This window comes from Eptesicus fuscus, chromosome 21, assembly GCF_027574615.1.
Source record: "Eptesicus fuscus isolate TK198812 chromosome 21, DD_ASM_mEF_20220401, whole genome shotgun sequence".
Classification (NCBI taxonomy): Eukaryota; Metazoa; Chordata; class Mammalia; order Chiroptera; family Vespertilionidae; genus Eptesicus; species Eptesicus fuscus.
This window is the reverse complement of record NC_072493.1, coordinates 48,626,958-48,642,066: the sequence shown is the minus strand read 5'-3', so window position 1 is coordinate 48,642,066 and position 15,109 is coordinate 48,626,958. Positions and strand designations below refer to the sequence as shown.

The following is a 15,109-nucleotide window of genomic DNA, read 5'->3' as shown; positions in this document are numbered from 1 at the left end:
TCATTGGCTGCCTCTAAGCGCCTGACCGGGGATAGAGCCTGCAACCTTGGAGTAGAGACTGACACCCGCCCCCCAGCTCCAGCAGGGCCTCCGCTTCTTTAAAGGCCAGGAAGGCCCCTCCCGGCCTCCCCCTCACTAGGCCCCGCCCACTCGGCAGCAGCCCCACTGCTCCCCAGGAACCACGGTCCCAGCACCAAGCCCTGAAGCAGCCGCCTGAGGGCTCCACAGCCCGGGGAGGCCGTCCATCCAACCAACCTGGTGGGCCGCGGGCCTCCACCCACACCCGCTCCCTCTGCCGCCCCCCGGGGGTCACGGCCACCCGCCAGCTCAGCCGCTCCCCGGCCTGTGACGGGCTCCACACCCGTCCCTCACCTGTGCCAAGTGTCCGCTGGGCAAGAACAAAGGCCGCCAAGCGGCACACCTGCCCGGCACCCACAGCCCACCCCACAGCTCCCGGGGGGTCGGAAACCAGGGTGCTGCCCCACACCCTGGGCCTCAGGGCGAAGGGCCCGGGAAGCCGGATGGGAACTGTGGGAGCCACGCCCATGAGAATTGCCATTTATTCCCGAAGTTGCCAAAATCATCACCAAGGATTCACCGAGGATGTGCGGGGAGGAGGCTCAACACTGATCAGGGGCCGGTCAGGAGCGGGAGGGGGCGGGGCCTGGTCCCTCCTAATGCCACGGAGGCCCCTCTGCCGCACCGCCCCGCCCCCAGGTCTCTCGGGCGTGGGGGAGGGGAGAGGTGTAGTGTGAGTGGCCCCGGAGGGAGGGCTGGGCCCGTCACATGCACTCACAACACTGGTGTCCCGGGGCGGGCGGGCCGGGCCAAGCCCCCAGCCCGGCTTATAGGAGGAAGGGGTTAGTGTTGGGGGCCGGAGGGCCCGGGGGCAGGATGGGGGGCAGGCCTGGGCCCCCGCCCAGGGGAGAGATGTATGTCGGTGGCGCCCCCGGGACCGGGGGCCCGGGGCTGAGCCGGAGCTGGTTCAGGGTGAGCGTCGCAGGGGGTGCGGGCTGGAAGGGGTTGGTGACGGAGGGGCCGGTGGCCGGGGCTCCTGCAGGAGAAGAGAGGTGCACAGCGCAGTCAGGGCCTGCCCGCGGGAGGGGCCCCCAGCACCCCTGCTCCGAGGCCACTCACCGCTGGGCAGGAAGGGGTTGGAGGCCTTGGCTCCCGGGAGCGTGGGGCCCGGCCGAGTCACCAGGGAGTCCAGGTCCACGAGGGCTGCGTTCGGCCCCAGGAACGACTCCGGCGTCTTCCGTGTGGGCGGCGTGGGGGTCGGGGCAGCCTTGGGCGGGGGGCTCCCCACCGCCTCGGACAGAGAGCCCTCGACCCCGCTCATGTCGAAGGCCCCGGGGCTGCGGGCGGGCACCTCCCCGGCCAGCAGCTGCAGCTCCCCTGGAGGGCAGAGGGCGCAGGTGGAGCGGCAGGGCCAGGCCCAAACCGCGGCGGGAAGGGCGGGGGGGGGGGGGGGGCTGGGGGCCCCTCCATTTGAGGGCCGTTTTAAAAGCTGACTTAGACCCCACTGGGGCTGAGACACGCACATGGATGCCCAGGCCCCGAGCATGCGGTCTGCGGCTGGGTGTGATCTCAGGGCGCCCTGGGGGGGGGGGGGGAGAGGGCAGGGGGGACGCGGGGTGCAAAGTGTGCTTCACTGCCAGCAGGACCACAGGGGCCTGGGGGTTGGGGGGACAGACACCCTGCCTCCTGGCGAGAGCCCCCGTCACACAGACAAACCCAAGCCCGGAGACGGACTGCGGGAACGTGGCGCTGCCCGCCCGGCGGTCCTGGCCCGGGCAGGGGTGGGGCAGGTGAGGGGGGCTGCGCAGGGCACACAGGGAGGCACGTGGGGAGGGCCGTCGGGGCAGGGAGGCCAGAGGCCGGCGTGGGGAGCGCCAGGAAGGAACCTCTTTCCGCTGCTGCCCCCCTTTCCTCCAAGTCGGAAATCCGAACACTTAGCACATGAGGCTTTTCTTACACAGGACGGGCACGGCCTGGCCAGGGCCGCACACCCACCAGCTGACCCTGCTGGGCAGGTCTCGGGGAGCAGGCCCGGGGTGGGGGACACGGGGGGGGGGGGGGGGGGAGGCATGGGGCGGGCGCTCACCTGTGCTGCTCCCTGAGGTCGGCAGGGCTGTGCGTAGTCGGTCAAAGTCGGAGAACTCGTCAGGCTCTGCGTCGAAGCCCCCGACCACTGTGGGGGTCACAGGGCCACGGGCTCAGGATGTACACTCAGCTCCAGGGGCCGCCCTCCCGCCCCTCCCTGCGCAGGGATCAGGGGGCAGCTCTTCCCTCGAAACTCTGCCGCCCCGCGCCCGCCCCGCGCCGCCCGCACCTGCAGTGCCGTTGGTGCTGGGCTTGGCCGGTGACCCGCCCCAGGGGTCCGAGAAGGCCGGGGCTGGGGCCCAGGGGTCAGCAGCTGGGGGTCCACCAACCAGGGCCCCACCTGGTGAGAAGGAGGCGCGTGAGGGGCTGGGGCCCACCTGTGGCAGATGGGGGTTGGTCTCCTCGAATCCGTGGCTCCAGGCCCCTGCCCTCCCCCCTCGGCGCCAGGCCCCGGCCCTCCCCTCACCAGGTTCCGTGTCCGGCCAGGGAAGGCCGCCCGCCCACCAGCCCCCGTGCCCTCCCGGCCGCCCCTGCCCCTCCACTCGGCTCTCATCGGAGCCATCTCACGCCCAGGACTGCCCGGGACCTGGGCTGGCACTCACCGTCTGAGCTCCCCCACGGGTCAGGGGCGGGCCCCTCTCCAGCTGCGGGAGCCGGGGTCCCCCCCCAAGGGTCAGCCGGGGGCCCCGCAGGGGCAGCGGGCCTCCAGGGGTCCCCGGAGGCCGGGGTAGGGGCCGGACCACCCCAGGGGTCAGCAGCTGGAGGAACAGGAGGTCCCCCCCAAGGGTCCGAGGCAGGGGTGGCTGTGGGAATGGCAGTGGCCATGGGGGCTGGGCCCCCCCAGGGGTCCGAAGCCGTCGGAGGAGCCGGGGCCGTAAAGACGTCAGCGAGATCCATGAGGGACGACTGCAGAGAAAGGGGTGAGGGGTGAGGGGTGAGCAGGACAGGACCGAGGGGGAGACAGCACAGGGTGGATCCAGAGACGGGGACGAGGCCAGCACCCCCGATCCTAGTACCTGAGCCCGGCACCCGGCCCTCCCCACACCCTTCCCTGGGCTCCGCCCCCCACCCCCGGAACGCCCCCCCGCGGCCCCTGCAGAAACGAGACAGCGGCCGAAGACGCGCAGGCAGGGCTGTCCTCACGCCCTGCACCAAGCCGCTGACGGGGGCCCGCGTACACCTGGCCTGGCCAGCACCGCCCGCTCCAGGCGTCCCAGCGCTGACTCCCCTCCCCCAGGCTCCCGGCCCGCCTGACTCTGGGATGTGGAGGTGCCCACCCCCCAGGATGCAAGCAGCACGGAGGCCGTGGCCGGACGCTGAGCTGTGCGGGAGCACCGGCCCACGCCAGCCAGGCGCTAGGGCCCCTCACCGGCCGGGGTCTGTCCCACCCGGGAACCAGGACCCGCCTCCCGACCCGCAGCCACGGCCTTGCTGTGAAGACACCGGGGACGCCCACAGTGCGAGGCTGGGACAGGCAGCGGGACGCATCCCCAGGCACCCCGGGCAGGGCCCGCACCCCCCTCCCCACACTCACCTCCTCCTGACCCCCGGTCTCCCGCTTGCTCTCCTCTATGGCCATCTGCAGCCTCAGGTCATCCCCACGGCGGATCCGCTCCTCCTGTTTGGGCCACGAGGGCAGGCGGCAGGAGGTCAGTCTGAGTGACCGGACGCCCGAACCCCCTCCCGCCCAGACAAAGGTGACGGAAACTTAAAATGGGATGCGGACGACACGGATGGGGGACGGTGGCGGCGGGAAGGCGGGCGGAGGACTGCTCGGAGGGTGGGAGGCACAGGTCTGCAGGGAGGAGGTGAGGCCTCGCCGTCTGTCTGTCTGACGCCTGAGCGGGCGTCACGGGGCTCCGTCCCACAGGCCCACAGCACCGATGCTGCGGTGCCAGCGTGCCAGCGAGGGCGGGCCGGGCGGCCCGGGGGTCAGAGGCGGGCGGGGAGGCCCAGGGCCTGCGGGCGGGCGGGCGGGCGGGCGGCTCTCTGACCTTATCGTGCTCCTCTCGGCTCAAACTAAGGGCCAGCTGGAGCTGGACGTCATCCTCGGGGCCGCAGGACGGGGGCTGGGGGAGAGACAGTGTGAGGGCGGGCGGGGGGGGGGGGGGCGGGGGAGAGGGAGAGGGAGAGAGAGAGAGAGAGAGAGAGAGAGGGAGAGAGAGAGAGGGAGAGCGAGAGAGAGCGAGAGAGAGAGAGAGAGAGAGAGAGAGAGAGAGAGAGAGAGGAGGCATACACAGAGACACAAGAGGCTAAGATACAGAGAAAGACAGAGACAAAGCCAAACACAGAGAAACGTCCCCAAACTGGGGAGGGGCGGGGAGAGCCAGAGCAGAACAAGCCTCCAGGGTGAGGAGGGGAAGGAAGGAGAGGGGAAGGGGAAGGAGAGGGGAGGGGAGGGGAGGGGAGAGGAGGGGAGGGAAGGGAGCCCCAGGACGGAGGGAAGGAGGCAGCAGAGCACAGGGCCCAGGGTGAGCAGAGACAGAGACAGCAGGCCTCAGAGAGGGCAGAGGGCGGAGGGCGGAGGGCGGAGGGCGGGGGCATGGAGATGGGATGGCAGAACGAAAGGCGAACCCTGCAGCCACGCCCTCCCCGCTGGCCGTACCTGGTCCGCCTCCTCCTTGCTCATGGCCAAGGCCAGCTGCAGCTGCAGCTCCTCCTCCCCGCTGCTCTGCGGCCACGCCTGCTCGGCCTCGGGCGGGCCCCCAGAGCCCACTGCTGCGGAGGAGGCTGGGGAAGGGGTGGCCCGTGAGACGGAGAAGACGGGGAGCCCCAGAGCCCGGCCTCCTGCTTCCAGCCCAGCCACCCCCAGAGCCCATCTGGGGCCCAGACCCCAGGCTCCCTAGGAGGCGGGGAGGCCAGCCCTGCAGAGGGGGGACTGGGGGAACCCTGTGCACGCCCCAGGGGGCCAGGCCTCGCTGTCCAGTGCTGGCTGACAGCTCAGGACCGTGGGCATTCGGGAGTCCTGGACGAAGGAAGGATGGAGAGACGGGAGGGGCTGAGGGGAAGGCCCCGCGAGGCTGGGGCAGGGGGGCCACCCTGCCCTCCCCCAGCCCGAGGCGCCAGGGCAGCTGCGCCCCACGCGGAGCTCCGGGCGGTCGGCCCCCTGCGGGACGCTCCTGCCCCCCCCGCCACCCCCGCCCCGTCACCGTGCCCAGGGCTCGGTCAGCAAACCGGGCCCGCTGGCCCAGCCCTCGTTGGCCCATAAGCCAAGGAAGGGTTTCATTGTTTCAGTGGTTGGGAGAAAAAAAACAAAAGATGAATAACATCTCCTGTCCCTGAGAAAAGCTCACACAACTGAACCTCAAGGTCTGAGACTCACGGGGCAAAGCAGCTGCTGAGAGCCTCCTCCCCCCCCCGCCGGGAGCGCGCCCAGGGGTGCCCCTGACCTCCGAGCGGGTGCTGGTCCCCCCGTGGCCTGGCACACGTGTCCCTGACCTCTGAGCGGGTGCTGGCCCCCGTGGCCTGGCACACGTGTCCCTGACCTCCGAGCGGGTGCTGGTCCCCGTGGCCTGGCACACATGTCCCTGACCTCCGAGCGGGTGCTGGTCCCCGTGGCCTGGCACACGTGTCCCTGACCTCCGAGCGGGTGCTGGTCCCCCCGTGGCCTGGCACACGTGTCCCTGACCTCCGAGCGGGTGCTGGTCCCCCCGTGGCCTGGCACACGTGTCCCTGACCTCCGAGCGGGTGCTGGCGGAGAACAATGTGACAGGCCCGAGCAGAGCGCCCAGCCCTCCCAACACGCCGGGTCCTGCGGGCGGGCGGGCAGAGGTCACGGCTCCCGGGCATCTCGTCCTTCCCGCAGGCCCGGGCTCACCAAGACTCCTCTGCACCCCGCTGTCCACCGACACCACCCCCCCATCGCCTGGAACTGCCCGGCCCCTCGGGTCCCCGGGCCCTGCCAGGTCACCATCCCGGCACATGAACCGAGTCTGTGCCGGGTGCCCCTGCGCGGACACCACCATGTCTGCAGTGGTTTCCGCGGTGACCCCGTCTGCCCGGGACACACGCCTCCCCCTCAGTGGTCCAACGGGAAGCTCCCGGGATGGGGCCCTCCACTGGGGGACACACGCAGACGCCCCAGTGCCTGTCCCCAATGCTGGTCACCACCCCAAACCGAGCTCGCTCACCCCACCGCCAACCTCAGGTTCAACAGCGGGTTCTGCCTCCGGCTGCTCCCCGCCACCGCTGGGCTGTGCCTCCCCCAGCCTCCGGGCCTCGGGGCCACCTGCTCCTCCCAGGCCAGGCTGCACCAGGCTGCACGGAGGGCGTGCCCCCCCCCCCCCCCCCAGCGGCACGCTCCCCTCCTGGGCACCGCTCAGCTGGCACCTGGGGGTGAGCGCGGGTGGGGGAGGGGGGCGGGGGCGGGGACAGCTCCGGGCCTCGGGCACGCTCACCCGTGGCGGTCTGCGCCAGCTTCTCCTTGGTCTTGAGCGCGTGGGCCCGCTCCTCCCGCAGCCGGTCCTCGTCGCGCAGCAGGGCCACCAGCTGCTTGGCCTTCTCCCGCACGTTGACGCCCTGGTCCTTGCCGTCGCGGTCCACGTACTGGAAGTCCTTGAGCGTCTGCACGGCGTACATGTTCTCCTTGCACTGCTGCGACACGCGCTCCGAGCCCGTCTTGATGAGGTACTCCATCAGCGTCATGGCCTGGGGGGACACCGCGGTCACTCACGCCGCCGGGCACAGCCTGAGGGGACGGCGGCGCGGACCGTGCCCCGCGGACCTGACCGCGCGGCCCGGAGCGGCCGCGGCACCAGCACACGCCCCACGGCAGGGCCGTAGGCAGCTCCGCAGCGGCGGGCGGGCGGCCAGCAGGAGCCGGGCTGACGCCGGGCACCGTGTCTGCCTGGGGTGACGACGGCCGAACAGCCCTGTGCACGCGCTTCATGCCCCGACCTCCAGGCTGCACAGGGGTTGGCGGCCCCGGGAGCCGCAGGCACGTCCCCAAGGGCGGCAGCCGCCACCCAGCCCGGGCCTCGGGGAGGCGGACCCAGCCGCTGCTGAGAGGCAATCTGAAGGGCACGGACACGGGTGACTGCCGTCCAGGCCAGGCCGCGTTCCCACACCAGAACCCGTTCCCAGACCCGAGCCAGACCGCCCCCTCCCACCCCGCCCCCTCCGCACTGCTTTCTCTACCGTCCCACCATCACCCTGCACCCCCGCCCCCCCCCCCCCCGCACCGCACCCCCCTCCGCGCCGCCCCCCCCTCCGCGCCGGCCCCCCCTCCGCGCCGGCCCCCCCTCCGCACTGCCTCCCCTCCGCGCCGGCCCCCCTCCGCTCCGGCCTCCCCCCCCCCCGCACCGCCCGCCCCCCCCCTCCCCCCCCCCGCCCCCCCCCCGCACTGCCTCCCCTCCGCGCCGGCCCCCCCTCCGCGCCGGCCCCCCCTCCGCGCAGGCCCCCCCTCCGCGCAGGCCCCCCCTCCGCTCCGGCCTCCCCCCCCCCCCGCCCCGCCCGCCCCCCCCCCTCCCCCCCCCCCCCCCCCCCCCGCACCGCCCCTCCGCACTGCCTCCCCTCCAGGCCTCCCTCTTTGTCATCTCTGTCGGTGGCTGGGTGGAGCGGCCACACTGCAAGTGTGAAACTTCACACCCACAGGCTGGGCAGCCACAGGGAGGGGCTGGGAGGAGGAACAGCCCGGGGGCCTGTGCGCTTCCTGGGGGGCGGGCGGGGCTCGGTAGTCCAGGAGCCCGCAGCCTGGAGAAGGGCCACCTTAGACTTACAGGCCGTCCAGGGCTGCCCAGAGCCCCGAACCCGCACAGGAAGAGCTGGGGGAGGGCCTGGCACGGAGGCAGCCCTCGAACCTGTGACCTCCGCGGGAGCAGACCGGCCTGGCCCGGCGTCCGTCCCCGCGTGTCGCCGTGCTCGCCTCCCTGTCGGAGGTCAGTCTTTAACCGGCCCTCCGGGTGTTTGCGCTCGGAGAGAGGAAAGGCAAGTCACACCGGGAGGCGGGAGGCCGGCTCTGAACCTGCCGGCCCTGCTCCCACACGTGACACAGCGCCCCCCCCTCCCCCGCGGAGGGCACCCCGCTCCCACGTCATGGGACCCACAAGTGCCCGGAAACGGCCTCGCCTCGTCCTGGGCGCGCCCAGTGCCAACGAACCCTGACACTGTTCATCCCAGAGCGAGCTCGGTCGGGGACTTGGGGACTGCGGTGAAGACGGTGACCCGGAAATGCCCCCCCGCCCAGGGCGACAGGCTCGGTCCGGCACCGCCCTGTGGTCATCCGAACGGCTGCCCCTCGCGTCAGCCTCCCCCACGGCGGGAGCCATGGGGCTGGCACGAGAACCGCTGCGAGAAGCTCTAGGCCCGTGGTCGGCACACTGCGGCTCGCGAGCCACATGCGGCTCTTTGGCCCCTTGAGTGTGGCTCTTCCACAAAACACCACGGCCTGGGCGAGTCTGTTTTGAAGAAGTGGCGTTAGAAGAAGTTTAAGAAATTTCAGTCGTTGTACTGCTGACACGTGGCTCTGCTGACTGATGGGTTTGCCGACCGCGGGTCCAGGACACCTCAGCGGACAGCGGCGGGGCCGGCGCCTGAGGGAGCGAGCGGGCTGCCCACCCGCCCGCCTCAGGGGGAGTGGGACGTGCTGCACAAGCGGCAACGAGACAGTCACGCCCCCCATCCCTCTGCAAGCAGCTTCCTGCCCCCCCAGCTGTGCCCCCAGGACAGACACACCGCCCGCCCAGCGGCCTGGCCTCACGCGATAAAGCTTTATTTACACACAGGCAGGGCGGAGGGGCCCTGGGCCGTAGATTGCTGCCCAGACCCCGCATTCCCGGGACGGGCAGGTGACACAGCCAAGGCAAGAGGGGGCTCTGGGGCTCCCCGCCCAGGGTCAGCACACCTGGGGCCCGAGCCTCTGTGCCTCGGTTCCCTCACCTGGAACATGGAGACGGGAAAAACGCCTCCACTGTTCCTGCCTCAGGCGCCGGTCAGGAAGAGCCAGCGTCCGGGCCCTCGGGACTCCCGGCCTCGCACACGGCCATCCCTCCAGGCCGCAGCCACGTCCCCGAGCTAGCTCCTGGCTTCCGCCTCCTGGCCAGCCCCGGCCCTCTCCCCTACACGCACGGGCCCCCCCTCGCCTACACGCACAGGCCCCCTCTCCCCTACACGCACGGGCCCTCCCTCCCCTACACGCACGGGCCCCCCCTCCCCTACACGCACGGGCCCCCCCTCCCCTACACGCACGGGCCCCCTCTCCCCTACACGCACGGGCCCCCTCTCTCCTACACGCACAGGCCCCCTCTCACCTACACGCACGGGCCCTCTCTCCCCTACACGCACGGGCCCCCTCTCTCCTACACGCACTGGCCCTCTCTCCCCTACACGCACGGGCCCTCCCTCCCCTACACGCACGGGCCCTCCCTCCCCTACACGCACGGGCCCTCTCTCCCCTACACGCACGGGCCCTCCCTCCCCTACACGCACGGGCCCTCCCTCCCCTACACGCACGGGCCCCCCCTCTCTCGCCTACACGCACGGGCCCTCTCTCCCCTACACGCACGGGCCCCCTCTCTCCCCTACACGCACGGGCCCTCCCTCCCCTACACGCACGGGCCCTCCCTCCCCTACACGCACGGGCCCTCTCTCCCCTACACGCACGGGCCCTCCCTCCCCTACACGCACGGGCCCTCCCTCCCCTACACGCACGGGCCCTCTCTCCCCTACACGCACAGGCCCTCCCTCCCCTACACGCACAGGCCCTCCCTCCCCTACACGCACGGGCCCTCTCCCCTACACGCACGGGCCCTCTCTCCCCTACACGCACGGGCCCCCTCTCCCCTACACGCACAGGCCCTCTCTCCCCTACACGCACAGGCCCCCTCTCCCCTACACGCACGGGCCCCCCCTCCCCTACACGCACGGGCCCTCCCTCCCCTACACGCACGGGCCCCCTCTCCCCTACACGCACGGGCCCTCCCTCCCCTACACGCACGGGCCCTCCCTCCCCTACACGCACGGGCCCCCTCTCCCCTACACGCACGGGCCCTCCCTCCCCTACACGCACGGGCCCCCTCTCCCCTACACGCACAGGCCCTCCCTCCCCTACACGCACGGGCCCTCCCTCCCCTACACGCACGGGCCCCCCCTCCCCTACACGCACGGGCCCTCTCTCCCCTACACGCACGGGCCCTCTCCCCTACACGCACGGGCCCTCTCTCCCCTACACGCACGGGCCCTCTCTCCCCTACACGCACGGGCCCTCTCTCCCCTACACGCACGGGCCCTCCCTCCCCTACACGCACGGGCCCTCCCTCCCCTACACGCACGGGCCCTCTCTCCCCTACACGCACGGGCCCCCCCTCCCCTACACGCACGGGCCCTCTCCCCTACACGCACGGGCCCCCCCTCCCCTACACGCACGGGCCCTCTCTCCCCTACACGCACGGGCCCTCTCCCCTACACGCACGGAACCTCCCTCCCCTACACGCACGGGCCCCCCCTCCCCTACACGCACAGGCCCCCTCTCCCCTACACGCACGGGCCCTCCCTCCCCTACACGCACAGGCCCCCTCTCCCCTACACGCACAGGCCCCCTCTCCCCTACACGCACAGGCCCCCTCTCCCCTACACGCACGGGCCCCCCCTCCCTCGCCTACACGCACGGGCCCTCTCTCCCCTACACGCACAGGCCCTCTCTCCCCTACACGCACGGGCCCCCTCTCGCCTACACGCACTGGCCCTCACTCCCCTACACGCACGGGCCCCCTCTCCCCTACACGCACGGGCCCTCTCTCCCCTACACGCACAGGCCCTCTCTCCCCTACACGCACGGGCCCCCTCTCTCGCCTACACGCACAGGCCCTCTCTCCCCTACACGCACGGGCCCCCTCTCTCGCCTACACGCACAGGCCCTCCCTCCCCTACACGCACGGGCCCCCTCTCCCCTACACGCACAGGCCCCCTCCCCTACACGCACGGAACCTCCCTCCCCTACACGCACGGGCCCTCCCTCCCCTACACGCACAGGCCCGCCCGGAAATGATAAAAAACTGACTCAGCGACGAGTCAAGCGAACTGCTGACCCAATCCCGGCCTGCCGGGCGGGCGGGCAGGGAACCAGCCACAGGAAGCAGGGAGATGCTCCCGGTAACCGCCACGTGGTCATCTCGCTGCCCGCCCACCGACCGCCCTGCTCCGTGACATGACCCCCAAGTGACCCCCAGGCCGCTGGGCGCGTCAACAGGCCGCGCGGGGACGGCACTGCGGCCACACTCTCCAGGTGACACGCTCACGCGCCCTGCGGCCCGCAGCCTGCCGAAGGCGGTGTGTCTGCGCGGCTGGTCTCGCCCCGCAGGCCGGCCACACAGGCGGCCACGCGCCTGTTTAAAGAGCGACAGGTCCTCTGTGTCCCCACAGGCTCTCGTCCCTCGGACTTGGCCTCGTCTCCCTGTGAAAAGCCACGCTCTACTGTACAGCTCTGGTCCCCAAGGCCACGCGGCCACGTTAGCGCCTGAGGTCCGGCCGTGGCCCACAAGTCCCCGGTGCTGCCCGGTGCTCGGACGTACACGGACAGGGCCCCACAGGAGGACAGAGGCTGCGGCCCGGCCGGAGGGAACTGGACGGGGGCAGGGGACGGGCACGATGCACCTGCTCGGGCCTCCCGGTGCGTGGCTCCTGGAAGGAGTGGCCGCTCTTCAAAAATAAAGTCAAAAGCCTAAGCTGTCGCACTGTGGCCACGACGCAGTAAGAGCGACCTCCTAAGGAAGGTGCAGGCTCCGGCCCCTCCGGAAACGGGGTCGGCCGCAGCCTGCCCGGAGCACCCGCCCCCGCGTCCCCGCCGAGCCCCGCGCCCGCCCAGGGCACCGACCTTGTAGACGTGCCGCCAGTTCTTGCCGTGGTCGTTGAGCCGCTTCCAGATCATGCTCATGATCTCCGAGAAGGCGACGACGTTGTAGGTGAGGTCGGCGATCTCAGACATGAGCGAGCTGGACGGGCCCCAGGGGTCGTTGCTCGTGGCCTCGCGGACCTTGATCTCGGCCTCCGAGTAGTTGTGGACGATGTTTTTCATCTGGCGCCGCAGCGACGAGGTCGACATGGTGGCCGGTGGCGCCAGGGGCGGGCCCCCCGGGTCGTGGGCAGAGGGGGCGGCTGGAGGAGCGAGGCCACCGCGGGGCGGGCAGGTCACCGCATCTGAGGAGAGGAGGGGAGGGGGGCTTGGAGACACACGCGGGGCCAGGCCGCCCGCCCGAGCCCCTGCCCTCGTGGGCCCTCAGTGACCGCGGAGGCTCCGGCCCTGGTCCCCCTCCATTTTAGTCGCCCCGTCCATTTCGGTTCCTCAAACACACCCAGCCCCTTCCTGCTGGGGCCCTGCTCACCGAGGCGAGCGAGCAGGCAGACGGCCCAGGGGACCCACCGCTCGGGGCTTCCTGGCCCGCCACCTGGTGGGCTGGGAACTCCCGCACCTCAGCTGTCTTCTCCGGGCAATGGGCCCCACTGGCACCTCAGGGAGCTGGCGGACCAGGGCGCGGAGCAGGCTGTCCGTGTGGGCAGTGTCCTGCGCTGTCCCCTGCCCTCCCTCTCCCTAATCACCGGTCACTCCCACCCTGCCCCAGGGCGCCACCTCCCAGATCTCCAGCAGCCAGACACCACGGCCTCCGCCTCCCGCCACCTCCTCCCTCTGCTGGGAGGGCCGGGGGGGGGGGGGGGGGGGGGGGCTCGCGGGTGCCCCTTAGCCTGTGACTGCCCGCATCTGCCTGGCTCAGGGCCAAGGCCCCACCGCCCGGGGCAGAGACCTGTCTGGACACTGCTTTACCCATCAGAGCAGCTGGCCCGGAAGAGCCTTTCAATAAACTGGAAGGAAGGGGGGGAGGGGGGAGGAAACACCTCTGGAGCAGGGTGGAGGGGCAGAACCCGGGGCAGACGCAGGGCCACACAGGCAGGGACACAGGCGGAGGAGGCCAGGCCGAGGCGGAGGAGGCTGGGCGGGAGGGAGAGGCGGAGGCTGGGGGGAGAGATAAGGCACAGCACAGGCCTGGGCCAGAGTCCATTATCTCACTAGCACCTCAGGGCGCCTCGGGCCTTGGAGGTTCAGTATTTCAGCCAAGGCCACGCGCTGGGCCCAGAAGTTGTACCTTCAAATGGAGACCAGGGTGGCGGGAAAGAGTCGAAGGGCGAGAATTGGGCAAACGGGACAATCCCTGACCCCAGGCCCGGCCCTGACCCTGCGCCCTGCACTCCTCTAAGTGCTGGACACACAGCAACTCAATGAGTCCTCGCAAATCCGTGTCTCACGGACAGCTCACAGAGGGGGGGAGGCGGGGGGGGGGGGACCGAGGCCCCAGGCCTCAGGGGGAGCAGCCTGGCTCCAGAGCAGGCTCTGACCACCACCATCCAGCGCTTCCGCAACCCGCCGCCAGGACAGACACCCGCTGAGCCCGCCCACGAGCCGAGGCCAGGCACTGGGGAGAGATGGGAAGAGCTGAAGAGACGCCACGGCCGGCACACCTGGGCACAGAGGATGTGGGAAGACTGAGAGGAGAGGGAGTGAGAGACGGGCAGAGGGGGTACCCAGGCGCGGTGCCGCGGGCACAGAGCCCCGGAGAGGCGGGGAGGGAAAAGCAAAACGACAAAAGGCAGCAGTGACCGGGACTGACCAACGCGAGACGCGAAAGCGGCACAGAACAGGGAGCGGAGGGAATCTGGGCCCGGATCCTGGCCATCTGCTCCCCGCAGCCTCCGCGGGGAGGCGGGAGGAGCCCCACCGCAGGGGCTGAGGCAGGCACATCCAGCGCTGGCCCGGCCACGGAGCGCAGGCGCCCGGCGCGCGGATGTCCTCAGAGGAAACCAAGCACTTCCCCAAGGGGGGCATCGGGAGACCCCCCCACCCCCCACCCCCGACCCCGTGTGCTTACAGGGGACACACGACCCGCTCACTAAGGTCCCACCCACGCTGCTTAGCCGGAGACTCAGCTCTTCGAAGAGTGGGAGCGCATCCTCCCATTCGATAGAGGGTGGGGGGCAGGACAAAATTCTCCAGGGGGCCCCTCACAATGACCGACATCTACATGGCAGGACAGAGACCCCGCAGCGGGCTCCCCGCGGTCAACGACACGCTTTCTACCGGCCGGACAGCGCCGGGCTCGTCACCGGCACCCCCTCCGCCAGGCGCGCAGCTGCAAACACCCCACCGCCCCAGGCCCGGGCGCGGCGAGGCGGCGGCGGGAGGCACCCGGACATCACCGGCGAGCGAGAGCCGGCCTGGTTCCGGAGCCCGGGTCGCCAGCACCAGACTCGGGGCCTGGGGGAGGGGCGCCCGCGGCGCGAGGGCAGGGGACAGGGCAGGGACAGACACCTGGTGACCGAGGACACGGACGCCCGGAGAGACGCGAGCAGGAATCGTGCCCTCCAGACACGCAGACGCGCGGGCAGTGCTTTGTAAGACGGCGAACAGACACGGCGCGAGCAAGGCCGAGGCGGTGACAGACAGACGCCGAGACGGAGACGCGGACGGTGCGGGCCCACCCGGCGCCGAGACGCCACGGCCGCGGAGGCGACCGGGGACCGGCAGACGCCCGCGCCCGGCCCGCGCTCACCTCGGCCCCCTCACGCCGGGCTCCGGGGGGTCATGGCGGGCAGCCCCCTGCCCCCGCTCGGCCTCGGTGTCGCGGGGCGCGCGCCGAGCCGCGGGCAGCGGAGGCGGGAACGCGCTCGGGCGGACGCGCGGACGCACGGAGGACCGCACGACGACGGCCCCGCCGCCCGGCGCCCTGGAGGGGCGCGGAGAGCCGGGCGGGGAAGGGGAGCCTCCAAGCGGACGGGAAGCAACCGAAAGAGGCGACGGACCGGAAGCGGAAGTGGCCGCGCGCCCCGCCCGGCGCCCACTACCGAGTCTGCGCGGCACCGGCTTCCTCCGCCCTACCCACCGGCAAAACGTCACTTCCGGCGCGCGAGGCCCGGTTGACAGGCTTCGCCAGCTTCACTTCCGCCGCCGCCACCAGGGCCCCGGGGGGCCGCGCAGCTCCCACCCCGCCCCGCGCCCTCCGCCCAGCCTGGCCCGGCGCCCGCG

At 71.8% G+C, this 15,109-nt stretch overlaps 1 protein-coding gene across 4 annotated transcripts; it reads right to left on the bottom strand.

Moving 5' to 3' along the window:
- Positions 1-542: 542 nt before the first annotated feature.
- On the bottom strand, positions 543-14,703 carry EPN1 (epsin 1). 4 transcript variants are annotated; one of them, XM_054710146.1, is made up of 11 exons: positions 14,637-14,703; positions 11,912-12,234; positions 6,501-6,750; positions 4,709-4,833; positions 4,098-4,172; positions 3,638-3,721; positions 2,706-3,009; positions 2,333-2,443; positions 2,105-2,191; positions 1,138-1,395; positions 543-1,054 (listed from the first exon to the last, which is right to left on the bottom strand). In XM_054710146.1, exons 2-11 carry the CDS (start codon positions 12,137-12,139, stop codon positions 846-848), a joined length of 1,731 nt encoding a protein of 576 aa, XP_054566121.1. In that variant the 5' UTR covers positions 12,140-12,234; positions 14,637-14,703; the 3' UTR covers positions 543-845. The 4 variants fall into 4 exon arrangements, with proteins under 4 accessions (XP_054566121.1, XP_054566122.1, XP_054566123.1 ...); XM_054710147.1 differs by lacking the exon at positions 14,637-14,703 and adding an exon at positions 14,396-14,488; XM_054710148.1 differs by lacking the exon at positions 14,637-14,703 and adding an exon at positions 12,458-12,507.
- Between the last annotated feature and the right edge of the window lie 406 nt (positions 14,704-15,109).